At 33.9% G+C, this 20,974-nt stretch overlaps 2 protein-coding genes across 3 annotated transcripts; both read left to right on the plus strand.

Annotated features, from left to right (window-relative positions):
* Positions 1-293: 293 nt before the first annotated feature.
* LOC114715468 (probable methyltransferase PMT21) lies at positions 294-4,427 on the plus strand. 2 transcript variants are annotated; one of them, XM_028900343.1, is made up of 8 exons: positions 294-443; positions 1,460-1,729; positions 1,848-1,996; positions 2,221-2,416; positions 2,535-2,745; positions 2,897-3,569; positions 3,654-3,731; positions 3,817-4,427. In XM_028900343.1, the coding sequence occupies exons 2-8, from the start codon at positions 1,460-1,462 to the stop codon at positions 4,031-4,033; spliced, it is 1,794 nt and encodes a 597-aa protein (XP_028756176.1). In that variant the 5' UTR covers positions 294-443; the 3' UTR covers positions 4,034-4,427. The 2 variants fall into 2 exon arrangements, with proteins under 2 accessions (XP_028756176.1, XP_028756184.1); XM_028900351.1 differs by lacking the exon at positions 294-443 and adding an exon at positions 886-905.
* A 3,984-nt stretch (positions 4,428-8,411) lies between these two features.
* On the plus strand, positions 8,412-14,459 carry LOC114715502 (mechanosensitive ion channel protein 10). Its single transcript, XM_028900375.1, has 5 exons — positions 8,412-9,725; positions 13,055-13,178; positions 13,305-13,598; positions 13,709-13,911; positions 14,001-14,459. Exons 1-5 carry the CDS (start codon positions 8,482-8,484, stop codon positions 14,266-14,268), a joined length of 2,133 nt encoding a protein of 710 aa, XP_028756208.1. The 5' UTR covers positions 8,412-8,481; the 3' UTR covers positions 14,269-14,459.
* The last annotated feature ends 6,515 nt before the right edge of the window (positions 14,460-20,974 follow it).

Genomic DNA, 20,974 nt, shown 5'->3' on the forward strand with positions numbered 1-20,974 from the left:
TTATATATATATATATATATATATATATATAATGATCATTTACCCCAAGGGGAAACGCATAGAATAGAACTAGGAAATCAGTGAGAACTGAGGAAACCCAATAAAAAGTTTCAGACTTTTACCGTTCTTTTCTTTTGTTTTTTTCCCTTGTCATTTCCTTCTCTTTCTTCATTATTGGAACAGATTGCGTTAACAGAAGACGAAACATGAACAGAGGACGACAGGGCGCGATATTTTTCATTATATATAATCATCGACTAAGATTAGCCTCACAGCCATCTCTCTCCCACGGAGCAAGCACCATGTTCCATTTCATCTAGGATTTTGCCTCTTGTTCCTTTCCTCCTCTCTGAGTCGCTCGCCATTATTTCAGGCTTCGCCATTACTCTCTTAACATTTCGAAAACAGAGTGAGAAAGAGGAACTACTCTGTCGCATTTAAAGGTACGCATTCTCGTCCCCTACTTCTCTTGATTTTGGCTTCCTACTTGTTTTTTTTTTTCTCTTTCATCTTCTTTGTCTGTCATAACCCAGATCTGATTATGCTCGTTGCTGCTTCCATTTTCTCTCTTTTCCAATTTCCATCACAGATCTGATTCCTGTTTCCGGGTTCTCTGTTTTTTCTGTTTTTCAAATATGCTATGTTTAGCTGCCGTGAGCACCGGCGAGCGTGGGACGTTCGTTAGAAGTTACACTCCGAGCTTTCATCTTTTCCATTTTCATATACTCACTTCAATTATTTCAATGGTATTGGAACAATGGAAGCCGTTGTTTTTGTTAAAGAACACGTGTTTGTTTATTTCTGAATCAGAGAAACTTGAATGCGAAAAGCTCTGCTTTTTGCATATCATACAGCAAATGATCGATTGTTCGTAAGGGGGAAAAGTTAATCGGCAAGAACATAAAGTGGGTGATTAAATCTTTCCGTATCTGTCAAGAAATTATTAAGCAACGTGATGCCAATTCACTTGTAAAATTCCATTTTTCTATATCTTCAACGGCATAATGGTGTGGGGCTGTGAGATCTGGCGTTTGCTTTGTGACTTTTTTTTGACTTTTTCGAGGGATGATGAAGCAGTTCGACTCTTATGGGCTTTATAGCCAATGGCATGTGACAGCCATAAAGACATAGTGTCGGTGGTACCATATTTCACATTTACAGCTTACCCGTGTCGTTTTAATGGTCCATGTCTTCAAGTAGTACCTACCAGCTGGAACTTAGCCGTCATTCTCTCTTTCTTCTCTTTACTCACTCTGAATTCCCCCCAAGTGTGTCTGTCACGGGATTTTGCATCTTGTTTCATTGATCCACTTGATACAAGCAAGTTTTGTTTTCACATTAACCAACGTTATTTGTCTCTTGTTCTCTCTGGGTATTGATTTATAAAAACAGATAGTGGTCTTGTTCTATCTTTTTTCTGCAAAATTTCCCGGAAACTGAATACACCCCATATCCGCAGATGAAGCATAAAGATGGAAAACCGATCAACCTCCCAGACAAGAAGTCCAAGGTTGTCCCTACGGCAATCTTGCTTTTGCTGTGTGGACTTAGCTTCTACCTGGGTCGATTCTATTGTTCCAATAAAGACAACGTCATCACCAGCAACATTCAGAAGGCAATGAGGAATTCTCCAAAAGAATCCTCAGTTGCTCCTTTGCAAATCAAACCCATCATCTTCCCAGAATGCAGCACTGACAATCAAGACTACACTCCATGCACAGATCCAAAGGTATCCTTATATCATTTAACTTCTCTCTCTCTCTCTTGTTCATTAAGTAACATTTACAGAGAAGAAAGTGGCCTCCTTGATGATGATTAAAAAAGTAAGCTTGCTTGGTTTTTTGCAGAGATGGAGGAAGTATGGTACCTATAGGCTAACCTTGTTGGAACGCCATTGTCCTCCAAAGTATGAGAGGAAAGAATGCTTAGTTCCTCCTCCTGATGGATATAAGCCCCCAATCAGATGGCCAAAGAGCAGAGATGAATGTTGGTACAGGTATATTTATTATGTGCTTCCTGAGTTAGTTAACATGACAAATCCGGATTGACTATTTAATCTGGAGGAGTTAGTTAATTAGTCGGCCTAACTGAAGTGAACACGTGTGATATGTGGTTAGGTGCACTGTCACATATTCGAATTCTAAATTTTGCCAATTTCTTGGAGCCCACCTTATGGCGGGTTCATAAAATTTATTAGTTGTGACATTGGACAAATTTCAGGAACGTGCCGTATGATTGGATAAACAAGCAGAAATCGAATCAACACTGGTTAAAAAAGGAAGGAGAGAAATTCATGTTTCCTGGTGGAGGTACTATGTTTCCCAATGGTGTTGGGGAATATGTTGATTTAATGAGAGATCTGATCCCAGGAATGAAAGATGGGACTATCCGAACTGCCATTGACACTGGATGTGGGGTGAGGAGTTTCATTACCTGATAATTTCAATAGCAGATTTGAACCGTTAGACTGACATAATTAAACACAGGACATGTTTATATTAATTAAATCCTGGGAACTCTGTTTTGTGTCCAAGGTTGCTAGCTGGGGTGGTGACTTGTTGGATCGTGGGGTTCTCACAGTTTCTCTGGCCCCAAGAGATAACCATGAAGCTCAAGTTCAGTTCGCTCTTGAACGTGGCATCCCTGCAATTCTTGGCATCCTTTCCACACAGAGACTTCCTTTCCCTTCCAATTCCTTCGACGTGGCTCACTGCTCAAGATGCCTCATCCCTTGGACCGAATTTGGTAATTCTCACATCTCCTAGAATCTTCATCTGAACATGACTGTGTTGTGCCAATGATTTTGTAATTTAGTGACATGAAAACTCACAAAACCTTCAGTGTCTGCCACTTTAATTCAAAAAAATAATGAGAGTCTTGTGACATATGTATGCAGGTGGGATTTATCTGTTTGAGATTCATCGTATTCTGCGCCCCGGAGGGTTCTGGATACTGTCTGGTCCGCCGGTGAACTACGAGAGAAGGTGGAGGGGATGGAACACGACGGTGGAAGAGCAAAGATCAGACTACAACAAGCTTCAAGAACTGCTCACATCCTTGTGTTTCAAGCTGTACAACAAGAAGGAAGACATAGCAGTGTGGCAGAAATCACCCGACAACAAATGTTACGACAATATTGGCCCAGAATCCTACCCACCAAAATGCGACGACGGTCTCGAACCTGACTCCGCCTGGTACACTCCTCTTCGTCCATGTGTGGTGGTTCCAAACCCCAAGTTCAAGAAATCGAGTCTGAACAAGGTTTCCAAGTGGCCTCAACGCTTGCACGTGGCACCGGAGAGAATCACAGATCTGCCCAGCGGGTCTGCGAGCATGTTCTCGCATGATGATAGTAAGTGGAAGAAGAGGGTTCATCATTACAAGAAGTTGATGCCGGAGCTCGGCGCCGACCAGATAAGGAATGTGATGGACATGAACACAGTGTTCGGAGGTTTCGCGGCGGCTTTGATTGCTGATCCTGTGTGGGTTATGAATGTGGTTTCCTCGTATGCTACGAACACCCTCCCTGTCGTTTTTGATCGAGGCCTGATCGGGACCTTCCATGACTGGTAATCTTCAAATGGTTTCTCAGCTTATTCAATTATTTCTCAGAATTATGTTTATAAATTCGAGTGTTGTGTCTTTTGTTGTAGGTGTGAGGCATTTTCGACATATCCTCGTACATACGACCTTCTTCATCTGGATGGACTCTTCACTGCTGAAAGCCACAGGTGACTTTTTCATATCATCTCTTTCTTCTTAAACACCATTAAATCCCTCCTTGTCCACGATAGAGAATAACAAAATTGATTGCAGATGTGAGATGAAGTACGTGATGTTGGAGATGGACAGGATCCTGCGACCGAAAGGGTATGCGATCATCCGAGAATCAACTTACTTTGTGGATGCTATTGCGACAATGGCCGAGGGAATACGATGGGAGTGTCGTCAAGAAAACACAGAATACGACATTGAGACTGAGAAGATCTTGATCTGCCAGAAAAAGCTCTGGTACTCATCTTCCAGTGCCTGAAGACGACGATCCCTCAACTCAGATCTTCAACCAGCAACCAAACAGATGATTCATTTTAAAAAGGACAGCAAGGACTGAATCTGGTAACAGGTTTACCAATGGAAGAATTGACAAGCCAAATAATTAATTCTGATTTTGGTTATAGTGAGATTTATTCTAGTATAGATGTTTTGTTATTCATAGTATTATTATTATTATTATTCTTTATAGGCCAACAAATGTATTGGTTATATGTCTTCCTTTTATCTCTGTTTTTCTTCTTCTTCCCTCGGCATTTTCTTCTCTTGTACTGTGATATGAAGGCGGAATTCCCCAGGAATGCTGTTGCTGCTTCCTCAGGTGTATCCCTCAAAAACAGTGTTACTGTGTTTCAATACAAATTCTTTCCATGCAATTCAACGTCCTTGTGAATATTTCTAGCATATATATATGTTGTGAATATTTATTTTTTTAATTTAAACGTGTTAACTTATACGTAGTTAATAGATTAGGACCTAAGTCCAGTACGAGCGAAGCTAATTATGTGAATAATGAAATATATTTATAAGTCCAGAGAGGGAGTATTACACTATCACCTGTGCAATTTAAGATTTAAATCCTTATCATAGCCCCATACATGAGATATGGGAGAATAAGAGTTTGAGGGAGTCATTGTAAAGACTGATAAAGGACTCTCAAATAACTTCTCTCTCATTCGGCTTCTCCTCTATTCTATCCAATGACATTTGCTATGTAACCCTTGGCATCGGTCATGAAATGTTATATCACATGGGCATGCCAAATAACTTGCCCGATTTCGGATACGCCCGAAATCCTTTGAAACGTAAATTACTCAAACAGCGGACATATATTTAACTAGTGAATTATTACGTCTGGTTTTTAGTATAAGAATTTTTTTTTTATTTTAATCTTAAATATAAAATCTTAATTCATTTTGTCTCTCGTATTTATCTATTTTTACTCAAAAGAGTTCTTGTAATAATGACAGTTTTAGTCAGTATATTTGTTTAGCAAAAATATTTCAGGAAAGACAATAACTATTTATTATAAATAACTAACTTAACTAGTTTTTTTTAATCTACTCAAATTAATCAACTAACTCTTATATTAAGGACTATATGTAGTAATTGCTACCTCCAGTCCTAAATATAAAAGCTACTACCTCCGGTTCTTAATATAAGACCCTGTTTGACTTTTATTTTAGTTCTAAATATAAGACCCCAATCCACTTTGTCTCTTATATTTATACATTTTTTTTCAAAGTAACTCTTCTAACAATGATAGCTCTAGTCAATACACTTGATTAGCAAAGATATTTTAGGAAAGATAACACCTATTTAGAACAAATAATTAACTCAACTTACTTTCTTAATCTCCTCAAATTAGTCAACTGACTCTTATAATTAGGACCGGAGGTAGTAATTGACTAATTTGAGAAGATTAAGAAAATAAGTTAAGTTAGTTATTTGTAATAAATATATTGTCTTTCCTAAAATATCCTTACTAATATAGTGTATTGGTTAGAATTAATATTATTAGAAGGACTACTTTGGAAAAAGATATACTCCTCCGGTCCTTAATATAGGACCCAATTCTTAAGTTGATTTTGGTCCTAAATATAAGACCCATTTCTCATATTTATCAATTTTCTCTAAATTACCCCTATAGATACTCCCTCAACCATAATTAAGTAAAAGAGAAAGGGGGTATTAAGAAAGATGATTATGGTATTTTAGGAAAAATGTGTCAATTTTCTTATAATTAACTAACTTTCCTAACTTCCTTAATCTAATCAAATTAATTAAATGGGTCTTATATTAAGGACCAGAAGAGTACAAATATGAGAGACAAAGTAAATTAAAATCTTATATTTATAATCAAAATAAAAATCAAATGAGATTTTATACGGAAAACCGGAAGATACTATTACATATAATTTTTCTCTAGTACATTGGTCCTGTGACACGAGTAAGACGTGCTTTTTTTTTTTTTTTTTTTTACCAGAAGAGTAAGACGTGCTTACTCCTCAGAAATGTACCTCACAATGTGTTGGGTCTTCCAATAACGATAAGGTCGGTACCTATACCATACCTTATTGGGTATGAGAGTGAGACGATCCTTAACACGTAGCACTTTCGGTCGTGCAGGGTGCACATGTGGGGTATCCCAAAAAGAAATTAGGAAAAATAACCCAAAAAAAAAGTTAAAAATTACTAAATTTCAAATCAGTTTTGGTACTAATACTTTATTTGATGTTGATAATATTAAATTTATAAATAATAAGAAATTTCTTATGTAGCATTTGGTGGTTTTCAACTTTTTTAATACTCCTCCGGTCCTAATTATAAGACCCAATTGACTTATTTGAAGAGATTAAGGAAGTAAGTTAAGTTGGTTATTTATAATAAATAAGTGTTGTCATTCCTAAAATATCCTTGCTAATTAAATATATTGGCTAAAACTATCATTATTAGAAGGATTATCTTGGAAAAAATGCATAAATATAAGAGATAAAATGGATTGGAGTCTTATAATTAGGACCAAATAAAAAGTCAAATTGAGTCTTATAATAAGGACCGGAGGAGTAATTTTTTTCAAAAAATTAAGGGACCCCACCGACCGCACTAATGCATTGAGCCACATACTTATACGTAGTGAACACCTCTTTCGTAGTCTATGTATCTTTGTAACTTGTAATTATTCTTTGAATATATTGGCTTGTTGAGATGAATCTAACACATCTAAAGTTTTAATCGTTCGAGGGAAGAAAAAAATATAAACGAAGTAGAAAGGGGAAAGGGGAATTGCACACGGGAAAAAGCAGAAGAGGAGAGGAATTGGTACGCTTGTGGAATGAGAATGAAAAGGATGGGAAGGCTTCAAATCTGATGAGTGCGTGTGAGGGAGAAATGAAAGGACATAAGATGATGGTGATGATGATAAGCCACTTGTTCTCTCTTATAGTGCTCTTCTTCCTGTTTTGGCAAACCACAACTTGTCCTCCAATGAAATCATTACAAATCATGTCAATATTCACCATCCATCCTGTCTTAAATATAAGACCCATTTTATAATCTATATTGTTGCTGATTTCTTATTGCTGCCATAGAATGTTGTTTTTTATAACTACGAAAATCCATTTTTATTGATAATATAAAAATGGGCAACTAAATAAAAATAAATTAAATTAAGTAATAAATGAAGTTATTGGATCTATAAATACATTATCCTCAAGCAGCTGGTTTTTGTTACCTTACAAAACGGGTCTTATATTTAGGACCAAAAGAGTATTATAATACTACCTCGGGTCCTAATTATAAGATCTCATTTGTAAACTGCAAACGACATCTTATAATTAAGACTGGAAGTAGTCTTATCTCCTATTCTTAATAAACGATTTACCCTATAGTTTAATATTATTTTCAGTCTTTAATATTATCTCTAGTTTCTAGTTTATAGTCTAATTTGAAGTATAAACTAAATTTTATACTAAAAAGCGGAAATGATATGAAATATAAACCCAAAACAAAACAAAAAATCATACGGGCAATCGTTCATGCGTTGATAAGGATACTAGAAATTTCACTAGATTGATCATTGAATCAAGAAGTAGTTGGCTCAAGGTTGGATGATGGATGGTCAAACAATACTTGATCGGTGATCAAGGAGGTTATATATAGTCAATTTAGTGCATGTTTTAATTATATACTAACCGTATTAAATAATAAAGAATAAAAATGATATTAATGTTAAAAAGCAAGGATATTTTTAAATTTGCTGGAAAATTCTCCGCTGAAATATTCATTACGTAAAACCACTTGCAATTTTTCTTTAAAGAAATTGTTGTCTTTAAAAAAATATATAAATGTGGGACCTGAGAATCCAGGAGTGCGGGAAGGGGGGCCCACGCCATGTGCGCACCAATTTCTCCTTTTTGGGTGCTTTCGTCTTCCAATACTTCCCTCACATTCTTCTTCTTCCCCTTCTATCATCCTATTATCCCCTCACCGTCCTCTTCTATCTACCCCATGCACCACCCACGTCCCTTTATTGTTTCCTTGCTCCTCCATTTTCTATTCCTTGTCAACTCATAATCATAAGACAAGTTGGCGTGGCACCCAAACAAACAATTTTTTATTATTATTCCAATCACCATCCAATATTTTATTATAATTGATAAATATAAGAGGTAAAATAAATTAAGGTAATATATTTAGATTTATATAAAACCAACTCATTAACTAGCTTATATGTGATCAAATTATGAGCACGAGGTCAATGCCTTTTCGATCGTTTTCTTCGTTTTGTTACGATGCTTCGGTCTTCAAATAGGCCTGCATGCACTGCCATGCCTTGACTAACTTGCTTCAGAGAGACTGCTCACCACCCCTGTAACTCCATTACTATTTTCCGATCTCTCTCTCTCTCTCTCTCTCTGAGATCCTTCCATGGATAATAAACCAAAGTCCGATCAGGTCGTTCTCTTCATCGACCACCTCAACGCTAGCCCTCCTTCCGTGGAAACTCACCACAGCAACAATAACAACGACACCATCATCACCAACAGCAAGCCAGAGCTCACTTCTAGAGTTAAGACCTTCAATCGCCTCAGCTTTTCCAAACCCAAATCTCGCATCCAAGAATATGACCACCCACTCTACGCTAACTTCACTGTCCCCGAAGAAGCCCATGACGACGCCGCCCGGTATTCTTCCACCGACGACGAATGGGATGACGACGACGACGATGATGAAGAAGAAGATGAGGTCGGGGAGGACGGCCGCCCCAGGTCACACAAGAAAACCAAACGTCGTCGTCGGAAGATTCAATGGAAGCGCGTGCTGGAATGGGCCTTGTTCCTCATCATATTAACCAGCTTGGTCTCTAGCACCACCATTGCTTCCATTAAGACGAAGCATTTGTGGGGTTTGGAGATTTGGAAATGGTGCTTGATGGGGATGGTCACGTTCAGTGGAAGGTTAGTCTCCGGCTGGCTCGTGGCCGTCTCCGTGTTCATCATAGAACGGAACTTCATGCTCAGAGAAAAGGTGTTATACTTCATCTACGGTCTCAGAAAAAGCATCAGAAACTGCATATGGCTTGGCCTCGTGTTATTCTCGTACTGGACCGTCGTCTTCGACAACATCCAGAAAAAAAACCACAAGTTCCTCAACAAGGTGTTCCAGGCTCTGGTGGCCGTCCTCCTCGGAGCCGTAATCTGGCTCGTGAAGATCGTCCTGGTGAAACTTCTAGCCTCGTCGTTCCACGTCACGACCTACTTCGACAGAATGAAAGAGAGCGTGTTCCATCATTACATACTGGACACGCTCTCGGGGCCGCCATTGGAGGAGATCGAGGGAACGACGTCGCAGCATCTGACGGGGTCCAAGTCAATGCCGGCGAACTGGAAGGAAAGGAACAAGGCGATGAAGGAGGCAAAGAACTTGTACAAGTCGAAGAAGTTTGGGTCGAGGAAGATAGATATGGAGAAGCTGAGAGAACTAAGTATGGAGAGCACGGCGTCGGTGTGGAGCGTGAAAAGGCTGGTCAACTACGTGAGGTCGTCAGGGCTGTCCACGATTTCCCGGACCGTCGACGATTTCGGGAACTCCGAGTCGGAAATCTGCAGCGAGTGGGAAGCTAGGAATTGTGCCCAGAGGATTTTCAAGAACGTTGCTAAACCTGGTGCCAAGTAAGTAGCGTGTATTATTATTAATTTATTATGTTAATTATTTATTAGATCGATGCTTAAGTAGATAGAACCAATTTCAGCAGTGGTGAGTATAATAATACTTATCGTTAGGATGAAATCTAAATTATTCAAAATCAGTTTTAATCGTTTAAATTTAAAATTTATAATTAGTAATTTTTAAATAAAAATTTATTTTTTAAAAAACTTATAGTTAAGAAATAACTATTGAAACTAGTTCTTAAGCAGTAGAGATAGCTTTTGTATGACCTCTGCATGGTAATTAGAGGCATAATTTGGGGGGATACCCACAGTTTAAAACACTTGTCACAGATTAATTAGCTATAAGAAATTTTGATGCGCTTTTGCATGCACAGAATAACATCACATCCGTTGAAATAATATTTAGTTTAGAGATTCAAACGATGAACTTTTAATTTCTTTGTACTATCTTCTTTTAACACAATCATCTCATCAAACTATGACATGTCTTATCATAGTTACAGAGTTAATATATTATCATGATAAGAACTTCCACTAATCCATGAGATTTCCTTCATAAAATTTTGATTATACTGCTTTATATTTATATACTAGTTCCAGTCCTAATTAGAAGACCCAGTTGGCTAATTTGAGGATATTAAGAAAAGAAGTTAAATTAGTTATTTGTAATAAATAGGTGTTACATTTCCTAAAATATCATTACTAATCAACTATATTAGCTAGAACTATAATTATTAGAAAGATTATCTTGGAAAAAATTGAATAAATATGAGAGACAAAATGGATTGGGATCTTATATTTATGATCAAAATAAAAGTAAAACAGGATCTTATATTAAGGATTGGAGGTAGTATAAAGAAATTAATAACATGCCACGCCATATATACTCCCTTCCTCCATACGTCATATTTACAAGTTTCAAACTTGAAAATAGGTGTAATCCATGTTATAAGTTTCAATTTTGATTCGTCTTAACATTCAATGTATTTTTTTAATGTTACCCTTAATTATTTCTTGCGTCTAATATTTTTTGGAAAAATGGCAATTAGGTCCCACTCAAGGGAATTAAATACAAAAAAGTCCATTGAAATCATAAAATTATTTTAAAGTCCCAAAATTTTTTTTGCATTAAATTTTATTTGTTTACTTACCAAATTACCCTTCTTTTTTTTTTTTTTAAGTTTGCATTGACAACTGAAAGAGCAGTGGTTGACAACTCAGGGTGCAAGGATTGACAACTATCGCGGCTGGTTTGACAACTTATGGTCTGATATGCTGAGAAAATGTGTTGTCAAACCAGCCGCGATAGTTGTCAATCCTTGTACCCTGAGTTGTCAATACAAAGTTTAAATAAAAAAAAGAAGGGTAATTTGGTAATTAAACAAATAAAATTTATTGCAAAAAGGTCCCTTGGGACTTCAGAATAATTTCATGATTTCAAGGGACCTTTTTGCATTTAATTCCTTTGAGTGGGACCTAATTGCAATTCTCCCATATTTTTTTCACACGTTCTCTTTCATATTTTTTCTCATTCATTATAAAAGCATATTTGAAAAGAAAAATGTGTTTTTAACATATTTATTATTTTTAAATAACTTTAACTAATTATTTGTTATCCATATATTAGCTATTTGAAAAATTTATAATAAGAATCGGAGGGAGTAGTAATTAGAGATGGGCCACTGATCCTCACATATATATATATATATATATATATAGTAGCAATATGTGTGTGTGTGTGTGTCACTAAAACGTGATAAAATTCAGCACCTCTCACGCATGCGTCAGGGCCACTAAGTGGAAAAACTTAATAATTAACATACATTTATATATATAAATATATATATGTACATATCAATGAATGAATGATGTAAAGAATAATTTTGTGAACCAGCTTCATCCACGGAGATCTTGACAATATATCACATTCCACAAACCCACTCTGGCCTTATTTAAAATCATATTTGAAATCATTTATAAGCACATTTATGTAAGTTGAGACAATACTTATCTTATATTCTAAATGACAATTGAAAAATTACTTATAAATTATTCGAAACGGGTCGAAATCAAAATTATGGTTCAGACATACAGGTGTTTAATGAAACGACCCACCTTGTGAGGCGGCTTTGAAGAGCTGCTCTGTGGTCCCTCTAATATAATCGCGTCAAATAGTTGCTCTGTGGTCCTTATGGTCATCATCAAACTCACCCCACTGCGGCTTCTGCACCAAACGACAACCAGTCATGATGTCGTTTGACGCTGTGGATGCAAGAGTGAGGTAGCCAGGTAGCTATCACCAGGCACGTCCAGGCTAGGCTTCCGTCTATAAATATGGTTTGGATAGAAACCAAACCATGGTTTCAGAAGTGTTTTTACGGATTACGAAGTAAATATGTGGAGGAGATTACCTCGTTTTGCGGAAAAGTGCTTCTGAAACCATGGTTTTGGGTTTCCCAAACACCCCCTATATATCCATCTTCTATTTCCCCATTAGCCGCTCCCTGCCTTTTCGTGCATAGCAGTACGCACCCACATTAGTAAACTAGTAATCATCGTTGCGTTCTGTCTTGTCGCCCTCAGTCTAGCTGGTCCACGATCTTCCCCCCCACCCGCCACTGTGCCATTTCAAATATTCTCTCCATTATTATATACGTCCTTCCTAGTGTAATAAATATAATGACTAGTTGATAGATGAATCTAGGAGGTGTTTGAAAACCCAAAATCACTTAATAAAAGTATTTTTTCACATCAAAATAAACTTTTCTACATTTTACTTTATATGTCATAAGCATTTTTAAAATTATTTATGATTTTGTTTCTACGCAAACACTGTCTTTATCTTAAATATTACACCTCAACTCATTTTTTGCTTGTAATTTATAATATTTTTTAAAATTTTTCTATCAACTGTAAGAAGTTTCTACTAATAGGTAATTTTAATATATATAATTAAAGAGGATAATTTAAAAAATTAAAAATAAACTCATCAGAAATAAGTAACTTAACTAATTTTTTTAGTTTTTTCAAATTAGTTGTCTTAACTCATTCATTAAAGACAGGAGGAAATATGTTTGGTATACAGTAAAAGCACGTAGAAAAAGTGTTTTAGACTAAGTGAAGACAAAACTCTTATGACATACTCATTTTAAACTTCGTAAAATTACTTCTAAAGCTGATATAAACACTCCCCTAGTTTCAGGCTTATTCTTAGGTATGCTAATAAAATGGAAGGATTCATTAATAATATAAGCTAAATTGTGTATGATCTCTGACTTTTGATTGGCACAACAAGTGACACATATGATTCATGAATTATACTATTGAAGGTATATTGAAGAGGAGGATCTCATGAGATTTTTGAAGAGAGTTGAGGTTCATACTATATTCCCGCTCTTCGAAGGCGCCCTTGAAACTGGAAAGATCTCCAGGTCCTCCTTTAGAAATTGGGTGGTAAGTTTCTTACTGCAGAATCCCCAGTTCCATGATGATCCCTTTGTTACTAATTACTTTGTTGGCTTTAATCAACTAATGTATTAGATAATATTAATGAACGAATTTGCATGGATATATAATCAGATTCGAGCTTACTATGAAAGAAAGACTCTGGCACAATCACTGAACGACACCAAAACAGCAGTTCAACAGCTTCACAAACTAGCAAGTTCCATAGTGATAGTTGTAACGATCATAGTGTTCCTTTTGGTGATGGAGCTGGCTACCCTCAAAGTAATACTTTTCTTCATCACACAAATAGTTCTGGTTGGGGTTGCCTTCCAAGGCACTTGCAAAACTGTGCTGGAGGCCATCATCTTCGTCTTCATCATGCACCCTTTTGACATTGGAGATCGCTGTGTCATTGACGATGTTCACGTAAGTTATCATATATTCTCATCAAACTCATCAAGGATGCCCACTTCTTCTTCTTAATTAATTTAACATTATTCTTGTATTCATTAACCATATTGCTGCTTCTTCAACAGATGATTGTGGAGGAGATGAATATCTTGACGACTGTGTTTCTTCGATACGACAATGAGAAAATCTACTACCCCAACGCAGTTTTGCTCAGCAAGCCCATAAGCAATTTCTATAGGAGTCCAGAAATGTGGGATTCTGTTGATTTCGTTATTGACGTTTCAACACCTATGGAGACCATCATTTCTCTCAAGAAATCAATTCAAACGTAAGAATATGTCTCTCTGATCTTTATCTTTCTTTTCACAGTAATATGATCAGATTTTGATGAGTATGTGTATGTATATGTATATACAGGTACATAGAGAGCAAGCCGAAGTACTGGAATCCAAAGCACGCGGTGATAGCGAAAGAGATAGAGAATGTGGATAAGCTGAAACTGTGTCTTTGTGTTCAGCACACGATCAACCATCAGAACTATGGGGAGAGAAACAATCGGATGACAGAGCTTTTGTTGGAGCTGAAGAAGATATTTGAGGTGCATGAAGTTAAGTACAATCTTCTTCCTCAGGAGGTTCACATCACCAAGATGAACAGTACCCAAAGTGGGAGGCCTGTGTTGTAATAATAATCACAACATGCTGCCGCTGCGAAACCAAAACGCTTACCGATGGCTCATAAGTTTTAATTTGGTCTCTGAGATATCTTTTGCTCGATCTGAATATTCAAATTAAGTTCTCTGCTTCGTGACTGTGTGATAAGTTGCTAAAGTATATTCGCAAGTACTGCCTCTAGCCCTTAATACTATTGCGTCTTTAATATAAGAACTATTTTGACTTTCAATTTAATTCTAAATATAAGGTCATAATCTATTTTGTTAATCATATTTATCTAATTTTTTTAAAGTAGTTCTTATAGTACATGTTAAAGATTTCATCAAATGGTAATTCTAATCAATACACATGTAGAAGTATTTTAGAGAAGATAATACTTGCTTATTAAAACTAACTAATTCAATAAACTTCTTTAATCTATTCAAATTAGTCTAATAGTTCTTATATTAAGAACCAGTTGAATAATTTGGAGATATTAAGAAAGTTAGTTAAGCTAATTATTTATAGTAAATACTACCTCCAGTTCTAATTATAAGATCTCGTTTATAATCTGCAAATGAGATATTATAATTATGACCAGAGGTAATAGATGTTATCTTTTCTAAAATACTTCTCTGATTCTAAATATAAGACCCACTTTGCAAAGTGGGTCTTATATTTAGAACCGGAAAAGTATTTTAGAAAAGATAATATCTATTACCAAAGTAGGTTTTATATTTAGTAGTGAAGGATTACCTTGATCAAACATGTATGTTTGAATTATAAATTGAGAGTGAAACCAGGTCTTAATTAAGGACTGAAAATAGTTGTACCAAAATTGTCGTTATTTTGACTTTTGAGGTTAGCCAACTGGGCCACGTTCCATATTTGGTCTATGGAAAGCCCATGGAAGACACGGGGAACACGGAAGTCCTGAGTTCGGCATTCCCAATGCCGCCCGATGAAAAACGAGTAAAAGAAGGATTTGGAGTATTAAATTTCTTGCCCTGTCTATAATTCTAATCTTGGAAACATGGCTGACGAGTTAAAACGTAAACATGTGTTACCTTTTTCATATTTTTAAGGTTAGAATATGTTCATTCCTCCTTCCTAATTATACAGTGCATTTAATTAAGAATATCCTATGAATATAGAAATTAGGGAAATTCAAATAACCCCAACAACGCGTTTACCATATCATATTACATGTGGAGAGAAAATTTGAAGAGAAAATTTAACAAAAACATGATGAGGGAAAGTTTTCGATTTGAATAAGAAGAAACAGAATAAGAATATTAAAAGAAAAGTGGAGGATAAATCAAAAAATGCATGATACTATATGTATTTTTTTTTCCTTTAAAGAGATAAAATTTGCTTTCTAAAACCGCCTCAGGAGCACACTAAGTATATATGGGGCTCACATATTTTTTTAATATAAATATTATTTTCACTATAAAATTGGTCATTATTCTATTTACTCTTTAATTTTTTTATCTATTTAAAATAATAAAATATTAAAAATAATAATTAATCATTAATAATACAAGAAATCAGAAAGATGCATATTAATTATTAGTTTTAACTTAAATTATAAAATCACATAAATTTGGACAATTTAAATTTAATTATTTCTAAATATCTTTTTTTAAAATTATTACTTTTTAGTCCTTTCCGTTGTATTAAAGAATAAGTTATTATTTTTTAAATTTGAACAATTTGAGTAGGTATAGGGGTTGAGGTCAAAAGCGGATATTGCGTGGAGTGAGCACAAAGAAAGAGGTGATTTGGTGGCGGTAGCGATGGCCTCCCACCTAAGAGCCCTCCTTCGACACGTGTCAATCTCTCTTCACCTCAGTGTTCCCGCCACCCGCCACCCGCCACCCCGGTCTTCTGTAATCCTATTCTCATCTATGCCTTTATTCCAATTGGCTTGTTTGGATTTATATTGATGGAATTAAGGGGTACTTGAGTAATCCTAAAATTACTTCTTATGTAATTGAAATAAATTTTTTTATATATTTATTTTCGTAAAAACACTTTAAAACCATGGTTTTGTTTCTACCTAAACACCTCCTAAATTTTATTCACTAATTTTTACAAACTAAATTAGTTTATTTAATATGATTTATATTTAGATGGATCTTCATAAAAAAAGTAGTTTGACACAGATTTGTTCAGATAATATATTAAAAATTAAGTTTCAAAAATTCAGCTAAAAAAAGTTTCAAAAAATTTAAGTATGAAAAAAGTCCAAAAAACAAAAAATAAATCATTTCTCCTTTAAAGTGGCTTTTTGGTGGGAAAAAAAAAGTCAATTGCCTCCAGAGCTATGTTAATAAACACAATTTTTTCCCCTCCCTTTAGCTGGTTTTTTTTTTTTGTGTGGTCCTAACTAACTTCTAAAGCTTTTTAAAGCTATCCCAGACGCACACGTAGCTCTTGTTTGGTCTACTAAATCATGTCTATGAAAATGAAAAAAATATAAATATAAAAATAAAAATACGTTAAATTTCTGCAGAAATCGCTCATATATACTTGTAAATTTTATTTTATTGCTCACAAGCATATGAATTCGCCTATAAATACTTTGGGAGTAAGAAATCCTTCACAATAGTGTTGCTTTTGGTGTACAAAAACGTATAAAATATTGGGTAAAGGTGCGATATCCTGATTTTTTGTACATGATATAATTAGTATCCTGATCTTATTTTCTTAATATATTCAACATCTCAAATGCTGAATTTAAAAAATAAAATAAAATCAGAGTATTGAATGTACCATATAAAAGATGAGAATACTAAATATACGTCTACACTAAAATGCTTTTAAGTAGTAAAATTACTAAACAGAAGCTCGTGAGTAATTTTTCCTATCTAGCTAGAGTTATGTTTGAATTATAAATAGACCATATTATTCTTGCACCACTCTCCGTCATATTCGCCCATCACTAAATGGAATATTGTCCATCAAAGTATCACTTGAAAAGAGTGTTTGGTTAAAAATATAACGTAATTTTAAAAATAATTTTACGGTATATAAAATAAATATATAAAAAGAATTATATCTCAATTTAAATAAAAATACTTTTTAAAAAGTCCTTTCATCACAAACCTAACACCCTCAAAACCATATTGTTATGAGTAGTTCAAATTTTGAATAAGAATAAAGAAAACACTTAATAAAATTATCAAGTAAGATTTTTTGATCAACAATTTATTTACAAATTTAGTTTTTGATAGAGCTCAATGGTATTGTATAATCCATGTAACTAATATCATCTAATAGGATAAGTAACTGTATTTTAAGTATCTTTCTCTCTCTAGACGCACACGTAATATCTTGTTTTAGACGCTTCTCGAGATGAAGTGTGGGGGAGGATGATGTGAGGCATCTTCAACCAATTTCAAATGGTGGAGGAGCCATTATTATTATTATTACATTATTGACGTTCAAGTGGCATATAAGGAAAGTTGTTCATATGAATGATGTCAACAAACGGTGGCGCCTTCAATAATTACAAAGAAATATAAACGGTACCTTATAAACTTTTTTTTCCCGCAGTTTACTAAATTAATAAATCACAATAGGGATTGACTTGTTTCTAGGCAAAAAGATTTTTAAGAATTGATTTATTTTAGATAAAAAAAGTGTAGGAATTCATGAGTTTATTTTAGTTAAAATTTAGTAACTGATGAGTAATCAATAATTAAAATATGTTTAAAGACAAAAGTTATATTTTTCCTTCGTATTTTATAAGAATATATATAATTTAATTTTGTTGCTAATAATGGTTTGGTTGATAAGTACTCATCTGATTCTTAATATAGGATCTAATTGCAGAGTTGATTTTAGTCCTAAATATAATATATATTTCTTATATCTATAAATTTTTGTCAAATTACCCCTATTGACACTCCCTCAACCATAATCAAGTATGAGATGGAGGGAGGATATGATGAAAGTGATTAAAGTATTTTAAAAAAAACATGTCATATTTATTATACTTAACTAACTTACCTAACTTTCTTAATCTAATCAAATTAATTAAATAAGTCTTATATTAAGGACAAGAGGAGTATATATGTAACTCGTACAGTTGTTGCTAATTAAAAATATATTACCTTTTAAAATCGAGACAAACTCCTCCATATATTTATTTTGTAGGCTGTAAAATTATTTCTAAAATCATAGTTTAGTTTCCATCCAAACACCCCATGTGCTTCTTTTCATTTATCATATAGGGCTCTACTAAGAAAATGACTTGATTCAAAATATAAGTCATTTTGTATTTTTTGCTTTCATTTAGAACCTCATTTAATATGAATAAAGTTAAAAAAAAATATTTCAACTTAAGATAGATTTAAGGAGTATTAATTAATCTTTCTTAATTTTGAAAATTTTGTTAAAATGACTAATATTGTAAATTGGATGTACAAATTAAATCAAATACTTAGTGAACCTAACAAATACCGGCAATGCACGACAATTCTCGCCTCCTCCAAGTGCCCTGACCGAACTACTCATCGTCATCATCATTAAATAAATCTCATATCATCAATTCTCAAACACAAACATTAGTCCACGCACATGTTTTCTTTCACAACACGCACATTATATATTATACATGTATATAATATCAAACGAATCCGTGCGGGGCAAAAAGAAGAAACCAATCGAATCTGCATATAATAATATACTTATTCTTTACATAAAGTCCAGTTCACCCTAATGATAATTTTCTTTGAGAAATACTTACATACTTTTGGAATACCAAAATGTTCTGAGTGTCTTTTCTCGTGGATCTCATATCCCACAAATTTTCTTTATTATATTTTTCTCTCCATAATCCGCTAAGATGGGAATTCGTGAGATTCACCCCCAAAAAAAAAAAAAACAATTGGATTGTTTTGGTTAAAGAGAGCATGAATGATATAACACTCTAGCATGCAAGCAAATGTGAGATACTCCTCCGGTCCTTAATATAGGACCCAATTCTTGAGTTTGTTTTGATAATAAATATAAGATCCATTTCTCATATTTATCAATTTTATCTAAATTACCCCCATGGGTACTCCCTTAACCATAATTAAGTAGAAGAGGGAGATGGAATATTAAGAAAGATGATTATGGTGTTTTAGGAAAAATGTGTCACATTTCTTATAATTAACTAACTTATCTAACTTCCTTAATCTAATCAAATTAGTTAAATGATCATTATATTAAGTACCAGAGGAGTAATAGTTTACACATGCAAAACATATTAATTGGAGAAGATTAAGGTTCTATGCATGGTTTGGAAGTCTAAAAATTAAATAGCTAATTGAATGTAATTAAAATTAAATAGCTAATTGAATGTAATTTCTAAATATAAAATATATTAGTTGCAAAATTGTGGATTAGCTGCAGAAAATTGTAGTGTTATTTGACTTTTTATTCAGATAATTTCATTAATTCATGGATTTGGCCAAGAGAATTACATATTGGAAAGTTGAAACCTTGCTCAATCTTAAAATTGGAAAATTTTAATGAGATTGATTTTTATAATTCTTAATTGATATTCCATATTATAGAGACAATCAACTTTTGATATGATTGAGTTAATTGAAATTTTGTCAGTTATCTAAAATCAATGAGACCATTTTGCAATCTTGAAAATAAAACATGCCATGAATAGTGTGTACAAAAAGACAAGCAAACAAACACACCCAATGAATAAAATTGATATGGCAATAATAACAAATGTTTTATAAGAATAATCAGCATTTTTTTAGTTCAATAATAAGCAATTCTAATAAATAATAATACGTCTGAATTGTTGATTGTTTCAACCACAAACTTTTTTAAATTTTGTAATTGCAATCATTAGATACGCTTATAATTCTGGCTCAGCAAAGCTTTGCTGTATCTCTGGTACACCCGTGTGGGTGTCTCCCTAATTGTGCTTTGGTCGGTTGTCGTTACTAATTATCACAGCCAGCCTCATCATAAACATAATCATGCTTCTAATTAATGAAACCATTATGAAAAACCCAATCATTTGAGAATTTTTTTGTCCTTTTTCCATTTTTGTAAACATAAATTAATTAGGTCTTATCCTATGGCTTTTATTCTTTCGTGGATCGCAATCAGAGCTCACCATATATTCATAACTTATTTGTTTTGACAGATACTCTCTTAAATTTTATATATAAGACACTTCTATCCAGTCATTATCAAAATATGTAATTAAAAAAAAATTGTACCATTCAGGTTTTTATTACAAGTCACTGGTCGGACAAATTTTTGATCCTAAATATAAGTTATTTGTAGAGTATTTAATGATACTTTTTAATTTTATTCCTATATAATTCTTTTGGAAAGAGAGAAAGATATGAGAATAATTTATAAATTTAAAATTTTTTCTCAATTTAACGTGGTCTTCAGTATGTGAGAATAAGTTACAAAAAATTTATAATAAAAACGAAGTAATAATTTTAATTTGTATATGTAGTTAGAGTCACCTCAAATCTTGCTTAAACACAAGATTGTGTGTTCGATTTTCTATAAATGCATGAATTCTTTTCATCGGTGAAATATGATAAAATTTTCTACAGACGGAGTCTCACATTAAAAACCCTCATGAGAAAAGAAAGATTATAAGTTCAAAAAGCTCTCTCACTGAATATATGTTAGTGTTTTGAAATAGACTCTTTACTTTTACCCATGGCTAAAAAAAATCAGCATTTAATGATCCGTTTT

This window comes from Neltuma alba, unplaced genomic scaffold (assembly GCF_004799145.2).
Source record: "Neltuma alba isolate B1F8T4 unplaced genomic scaffold, ASM479914v2 tig00002023_pilon, whole genome shotgun sequence".
Classification (NCBI taxonomy): Eukaryota; Viridiplantae; Streptophyta; class Magnoliopsida; order Fabales; family Fabaceae; genus Neltuma; species Neltuma alba.